The sequence below is a fragment of the Mytilus edulis genome, chromosome 7 (genome assembly GCF_963676685.1).
Source record: "Mytilus edulis chromosome 7, xbMytEdul2.2, whole genome shotgun sequence".
Lineage (NCBI taxonomy): Eukaryota > Metazoa > Mollusca > Bivalvia > Mytilida > Mytilidae > Mytilus > Mytilus edulis.
Window position 1 is genome coordinate 79238536 of NC_092350.1, and position 8278 is coordinate 79246813.

Genomic DNA, 8278 nt, shown 5'->3' on the forward strand with positions numbered 1-8278 from the left:
ATAAATGAAACATATATCTTAAAAAAGAAAATAAATCTAGAATTTTAAATAATACGCGTAGAAGAACCATTTACAATATTTTGTCCCCTAAATTAATCCTTCTAATTCACCATCCAGAGCTCCAAAAATGTTTCCAAGTAGAACACCAATTAATTGTCAGATCCTTGGTTAATAAATTTCTTGTATTGCAATATTATGCTAACATCATAGTGTTTGAATGTCAAATATGATAACGACATGTTTTATTTGAAAACTTGTTTTATTAGCATGTTGAAATGAAAACAAATTGTTATAAAAACATAAACATTTTAAAACAAATCAATATTTGGCTTTATTCTTTTTTCTTTTATAAAATTTGAGTTCAAAACAGGGTTTAATTCAACATTATATTAATATATTAACATGCTGGTATACGTATATGCAACACAATCTATCTTCATCTGGATCAAATCATGAGAACTCTGTGTAAGAAAACGTATAACGTAACGTTACCCAAATTGCTCCGAGTACCCAAATTGCACATATTTAGCAAAAATAGCAGCGGAAATCTTACAATATTTCCTAGAGACTAAACAATTTGTATTTTTATTATTTGATACTATGTACGTCTTTCAACATAGGTAAAACTATTTAGATATACACAAAACGTTCACAGTATTTATCAACAGATGAAGTGTTTACTGAAAAAGCAAAATGTACCGAAACGAAAGTATCCATTTCTTAAACAATGAAGAGTAAGTATGGACAAATATTCAAATGTTCAAAATATTTGAAAAAATTAAACAAAAGCTCTGTTATTCGACTTTTAACGATGCGAATTTAAGCATGGATGCAATTTGGGTACTCCTCCTTTCAGAATTATTGATGGTTTGGAGGTTAGTTCAGACCAATTTTTCTATGATTCCATATGGATTGAAAATCAAACTGGTGTACCTAAATAATAAAGAAGGACACGGCTACAAAATAAACACAAAATGGAAAAGTGTGTCTTAATCATAAAAAAACGTAGTTGAAAAAACTATCAAAATAGGTGCAATTTGGGTACCGTCACGTTATGGTATAATAAGCGCACAACGTTTTTTTTGTCGGAGCTCTAATTCAGACCATTCACATATTACACATTACCCCCCTTTTCTTTATCATATTTTTCATCAATTCAAATAAGTTTTAAGTTAAAAGACAAAACTTGATGAAAGCTTTTTACTCTATAAAAAGCATCAACTTGTGTGCGAACGTTTTATATAAATGTCTGAGCTATGTAGTTTTGGATTTGTTTTCTAACAAACGATTTGTGACTTTGAACAGCGGTATACTATCTTTATCTGTATAGTTACATTCTTTTAGTAAACACTTAGCATCGTATACTGCAAAAAAGACGGATAGCTTTTTAGAAAAGCAAAAACTTGTTTATATTTGCGCACAAATTGATTTTCAGGATTTGGGAATGGAGCTTTCTTAATTTTGCATTATATTTAGTAATGGAAGTTTCTCGTGCAAGTTTGTTCTGAAACTAGAAACACAAAGTACAATTCTAGTCATATCTTTTCTACCTTTAGATATACTGAACAGTTGTCCCTACATTGGGAGCTTGCCATTGAAAAATTGTAAAGAGCAAAATGCAGTACAACAAGATGATATCTGCAAGGATTTCTATACCAATATCATCAATGAAAGCCTGAAATCAACTTTCAATAAAAAAAATCCAAAAAATAAGAAGAGCTTAGGGAAACACAAAACAGTATTAATTATCGGTGCTGGGGTGTCTGGGTTGGCTGCTGCTTTTGAATTAGAAAAAGTAGGATACGATGTAAGATATTTCGTCATTTATTTATACTTCCCTTTTTTAAAGAAAATTGTGTTGGACAATAAAACAAATCATAAGAACATGAATAATTGAACATCAAACAAGTTTCCATCAAATAATTACATTTCATTTATTGCTTCAGCAGTATTGCTCTTACAGCTCTTATGTTTTGCGTGGGATTAATTCACACAAGCTAGCTGACAAATTGTGTGGGATACTAAATGTCCTAATCGTACGGACGTTTAACGCTTTATACTTACAAATGTGGAAATGTAAATTTTAGAAAAACGCATTCAATGTATCAACAGGCTTATAGTTTGGCATGATTGGCTGCCGACGAAACAGTGACGCTCTAAAAAATTTTATAAAGGGCAAAATAAAAAACGATGTATAAGCGTATTGGAACTAAAAACTTCCGAAAAGATGTGCAAAATACGACCAATGCTGTTTATATATACACAGTGCTGGATAAATCTTAGTGGTTTGAATTACAGGAGTAAATATTAAAATATTAGATGTGGTATGATTGCCAATAAACAACGCTTCACAAAAGATATCATGACACAAAAATTAAAAGCTATAGGGCACCATACGGCCCATACCGCATAGTCAGCTATAAAAGCCCCGAAATCACAAATGTAAAGTAATTCAAAAAAATATTTTAAATGAACGTATCAATCATATTTTGTATTTAAATTAAATCTCTCATTTAAACTTTGTCGCACGAAAATATTATTTGAAAAATTTGACTTAAATTTATAAATGATATAAGATACTAGTTTAATTAATTGATAACTGGAAAAAACACAACAATTTATCACAAACAAATCTGAGTCAGGTTTTAATTTCTGATATATTTTTTTTATATAGACACAAATTGTAGAGCTTCAACACAGAGTTGGTGGTCGGACAAAAACTCTCAGAGCTGGATTCGCTGATGGATTGCATGCGGAAGGTATGTTTTAAAACGACCCATTCTTAATGAAAATGGTGGTGATAAAGTAATAATAAATTTGTAGATTGGTTGTTTGCTACACATTTGAGACAAGAACAAAATAACAGTTTGTCCAACTGGTAAGTTCTATAAATAAGATCAGCTGACATAGAGAACATGGATCTCGAAAAAGAATGTATATTGGACAGCGGCAAATATCTTCAATTGCAGCAGGCTAATAACAGACAAAGATTCTTTAAATCAAACAACATATGATTGTCATCTTGCCAAACAACAGACTTAACCATCTCGTCTGCGTTTCCTGATAGATGGTTACTGCTAACAAGGAAACTATTAAACTATGGCAAACAAAACAGAAGACATCATTTTACGGTTTTAAAAGCGCCATCACAAGTTGAATGTCTGGTTTACATATGACGACGTAGATGTTCCAATTGATGTAACCACTGACCCATGCACTTGTCTTTGAATTTAACACCCCCCAATTTGTGTTAAGCTGTACCACCTAAAAAAAATTGTTTGATTTGTGTCGCTCTTGTTGTATTTTGTTGAGTTTTGTAGTCTGTTTGTAATGTCACCGTTTTTCGTTTTTTTTTCATGGCGTTGTCTGTTTGTCTTTGGCATGTGATTTTCAATACCCTTTTGTACCCTTTGTTCCGCCTCTCTTTTGGTGTAAAATTTAGTTTTAAGTTAGCCAATCCTCTTTGTCAATGTTTATATATCAGGTAATATTGGAGGCAGGATGATCACTCTTTGTGATATTATTTATTTACTGGTACCTTCCTTTGTGTTTTATAAAGAGTTGTTTTAATGACTTGCTATCAGCTATTGGTATATGGTTTTCATCGATACGGCACTATCTATTTGGCGGTACGTCAAGTGTAAGGTTAATGTAAACTTTTTTTTTCAGTTTTAAAAAGTAACAAATTGAAAAAGTTTACTTTTGAAGCTTACCTTTAAAGGAACTTAAAAAAATCCTTTGTTGACAACAAACCACTTTCAAATTATACAATATTTAATCACCACACCATTTCTTTTGTCATACAGGTGGTGCAATGAGAATTCCTAAAAATCATTACTGCACACACGGATACATAAACAAGTTTGAAATTGGCACGAGAACTTTTGTAAATTACAACAGCAAAACATGGTTGTACCTGGATGGTTTCGACAAAATAACAACTGAGGGTAATGTATCGTATATTATTTTATCTATTTTTCTAGCTTTCTAATAAACATTAAAAATAACATAGATGGTACCAATTTTAATTGGCTAGGATATCTCTTCAGTGATGCTCGATGTCAAAATAATAAAAGATCTAAATTTTATAAAAATTGATAGGCTAACAAATTCAATGAAATAAAAAAGATGTAAATAAAATATAAAATTTAGCAACGTCAATATCGAAAGAAGTTGATCTGACAAACAATTTATGAAGAAAACTTTCTTTAGTCACTGTCTGAAGCTTATTTTGTGATATTTATTTCAGAAGGATCATATTCATTAAAAACAGTTTCGATTTTTGTAAAAAAAAATCATTACATATATGAATGCATGATTACGGTCAAAACGATCATTCTCTCAATTTCGTTTAAAGACTGGAATAACGTTTAATGCTAGCATTCAACTTTATGAGTACAAAAATGAATACAGATATAGATGATTTAATTGTATCCTGATTCTTTACAAATTGCCAAAAAGGTCCACTTTATATTTAAAGGTCTATGTACTTCTAAAGAAAGGAAAAGATAGATTTGTAGCAATTCGTAATATTTGTTGGTTGCTGACCCTACGTTTCAAACGCATCTCAAGCTGACATATCATACAAAGTAAAGATCCACTATTTAAAGAATTGTTTCAGATTTTAATAAAGATCTCGAAATTTGTCAGAATTCTGCCTTTGTTCAATCGAACAGTTTGAAGATTCGATTTTCCATGGAACTTGAACTAATTTAGCAGTTAGATTAAAAGTCGTTTTTTTAACATAAACCAGATATATACCTCATCTTCGTCGTATTTGTTAATTTTATATAGATATATATTATATATTACTTTCCTGAAAATGTTAATTATGTCTTGTACAAAATGTGACCTGAAAGAGGAAGGCTTTACAATATGTCCCTGTTAATTTTTTTCAGAATGGGAAAGGAAAAACAAGAAGTATTCTACCCAATTCTTTCCAGGATGGAATGATAACCTACCAAAGGAAAAAAAGGATAAAGTAGATGGAATATGTAAGTTTCTATAGTGGTATTAGAAAACGATATTTTTTTCCCGCACATATTTCAAATGTGATATTGGATTTCATGGGAATTTTTAACCTTCGAACGTTTAGAAATGAACATAAATGATAAAAAAATTCCATTTTATGTTATGTTTTGTAAGCTAACACATTACACTGCAATAACACAGAGTAACAATATCTTCTCCGATATAAATGATCGATTAATATTTTAACATACAAGGGCAAATGTTTTAAACATATTCCAGACGAGAATAACTTAGATATTTGCCCTACATTCATTTTCGAGCATTTCACACAAGGGAAAAGCATTGGTGATGCATACAATAACGATCATGTACAAAATAGTTATTTTAAATTCGAGGATTTTTATTTTGAAAACAATATGTATCATACATACAGCTCAACGATTGTTTTAGTTGATATTTTGAGGTAATTATTCTTTAATAATACATGATTTCAGGTGTTTAATCACTCCTGGAATGAGATATTTTTAATATTTGAGATACTATTAAATTAGACACTTCGTTCTGTACCAGAGCAACTAAATACACCCTTCCCCCATTGTTGTCATGTGAAATTCCTATTTCTCAATCATTGTTTCATTACGCGGTTTATGAATTGTTGTTTGTCGTATATTCATTCCTCGTCCACCATTATGTTGATTGTGTTGTCTGTATTATTTTCCGTTAAAACAATGAACGTAAAACATTTTAAATTGTAAGCGTCAGAAACAGTTTTTGATTGTCGACCCCCCTCCATTTACCCTTATTACAAATACTTTTGTACTGCTATGATTTACAATGATTTTGAATCTGGAGGACTAGAAATTGTCTTTTAACATGTATGTAAAATATGTATACCAAATTGTTTCTATGTTAACACTTTGCTTGATTTTCTACAATTCAAATTTGGACACCAAAGCACATAACCAACGGAAGTGAATCAACACACAATTAAGTTTTCGGTTTATGTATTTTTTAATATTTTGGGTTCGAGCTTGACTGAAAAGACGTTGATTGCCGGATCGCGAATACAATACAGTAACATAAATACTGTCAATGTCATAGTATTTTGATTTACATTTAGATGATTTTTGTATTTTTTCATAATTTTGATTATATAGGGTACTTGCTTAAGGGTAGATTAAAATTTAGCAAGAATCAATTAAGAATTATCCGTCAAGGAAGGATTTAAACCAAATGTGAAAATTCAGAAAATGTTTGTTAACAGTATCTTTTAATTTTAATGTTCTTCAACTTTGTACTTTAATTAACTTTTAACCTTTTTTTTATTCGAGCGTCACGACTACTATGACTTTTCTTTAGTTTTTACACCTTTCTTTTTTAAATTTCTTGATGATTCGTCAAAACTAAAAGTATATGAACTGCTTTGATAACAACATTATATAATGAAGTACTATATCTTTTTAGTGGATTTGTACAAACTAACTTTTGAGCCTGTGAAAGCTGATCTTCAGAATTTGTGTAAAGAAAATGGTCCTCACACTGGTTGGCAAAAATGGGTTGAGAAATGGAGCAAGCTTTCTGTTAATTATTTCTTGAGAACTAAAAGTGAAGACGACGAGAACATATACAGGCCTTGGCCAGAAATTGCTATTAGGGGATATCAGGTAAAATTCTATGACGTCAATTTCATTGGTTGATAGAAGATATAGCTAAGCCATATATTTGCTCTCCAAATTTTTGTAATTTTTCCTTGTTATAAAAAGTACAGGTTTTACATTTTAAATAAGTATAATTATCATATTCTATTGAACATTTGAATATCATTAATCATAATTTACGGTAGCTCTTACACCCTATCATTTACGTAAATTTTATACAATGATTCCGAATCAAATAATTTTTAATGACGTAAACATAATATAATGTATTGATTTTCTAACCGAGACATAGTTAATTCACGTATGCTTGTATTAAATCGACAAAACAGATGATTGGTGTTCGTTACAAATATTGAATCCATAACCTAAAATCTCGATTTACAGTAAACCTTAGTTTCCTTTTTAAATGAAAACCTTACAACGTTTAAAATTGCTCATCACCTTTGCTGTTTTAGATTGGCACATACTCTCCAGCTTTTGACACAAGCTTAGTTGAACATTTACGAGACGAGTTGGGTCAATGGTGGACAAAATTGCTTGAGACTCCAATCGATGGTATGGAGACCATAGCCAAACATTTCATAAAGCCACACCAGTTTGAATCTAAGGCAATTGATTTATCCAAAAAAATTATCTTTGGTGTACAAATTACAAAAGTGCGAAAAACCAAGAAAGATGGAGTTGAGGTCAAAGGAAAAAATATCATAACAGGCGAGGACAAATACTTTTTTGCGGATGCCGTTATTTTAACAGTCCCTTTGACCATTCTTCGTCAAATGGATATTGATCTTCCCGGACATTATCGAAGAGCATTAGGTTATATCCACTATCAACCTTCTACGAAGGTGGCTCTGCAATGCAGGACACGGTTTTGGGAAAAAGAAGTAGGGACTGGTGGATTCACAAAAACAAATTTACCAATTGGTCAATTACACTATCCAAGCCCGGAAGACCCTCCTCCTCCAAACAAACGAGGAATACTAGTGTCTTATACATGGGAACAGGATGCACTTATCTTTGGTTCGCAAACTAAAAGTCAAGCAATTGACAGCGCTGTGAGAGAAGTAACCAAAATTCATCCAGAAATGAAAGAAGAGTTTGAAGTTGGTATGGTCCAAGCTTGGTTCGACGACCCTGCTGCACAGGGTGCCTATGCCTGTATGTTACCTTTTCAATACGTTGATGGAATGAAAACGTTGATGACTCAAAAGCATCCTATTTACCTAGCTGGTGAGGCCCTATCGTACACAAATGGATGGGTTCAAGGCGCGATAGAATCTGCTCTGAATGCAGCATACAATTTGTACAGCTATGACCGTTCTTAGAAGAAGAAAACAAAACACATGACAGTTTACTCCGTTTATATGACTTATAATAACGATATATTTTAACCAAACAATAATAATTAAAAAGATATTTATGTAAATAAATAAATAGTGTATACGTTTTAGATATATGTATTTATAGATATTCGGGACAGAAACGATACCAGAATATAAATCTATATCTTTGCAACTCATATATTTGAATTAAAAACATACAGTTCTTTAAACTTTTTTATTTCTAAAAATAAGAAGAGTCATAGACTTATTGTTGACCATTATGAAACCATTACAGGAATATATGGGGTTAAAAAAACTTTTCAAAAT

General features: G+C 31.1%; 1 protein-coding gene across 1 annotated transcript; it reads left to right on the top strand.

The window, feature by feature from the left end:
- The first annotated feature begins 4373 nt into the window (after positions 1 to 4373).
- On the top strand, positions 4374 to 8075 carry LOC139483440 (L-amino-acid oxidase-like). The gene is made up of 4 exons (XM_071267463.1): positions 4374 to 4395; positions 4899 to 4994; positions 6436 to 6635; positions 7085 to 8075. Exons 1-4 carry the CDS (start codon positions 4374 to 4376, stop codon positions 7952 to 7954), a joined length of 1188 nt encoding a protein of 395 aa, XP_071123564.1. The 3' UTR covers positions 7955 to 8075.
- Positions 8076 to 8278: the final 203 nt, after the last annotated feature.

What these genes read in the sequence shown, in the direction of transcription:
- LOC139483440 (XM_071267463.1), top strand. Translation starts at nt 4,374, where the DNA reads ATGCTAGCATTCAACTTTATGA. An exon ending in GCTAGCATTCAACTTTATGA is followed by an intron (nt 4,396 to 4,898) that starts GTACAAAAATGA and finishes AATTTTTTTCAG; the next exon opens with AATGGGAAAGGAAAAACAAG. An exon ending in TTGCTATTAGGGGATATCAG is followed by an intron (nt 6,636 to 7,084) that starts GTAAAATTCTAT and finishes TTGCTGTTTTAG; the next exon opens with ATTGGCACATACTCTCCAGC.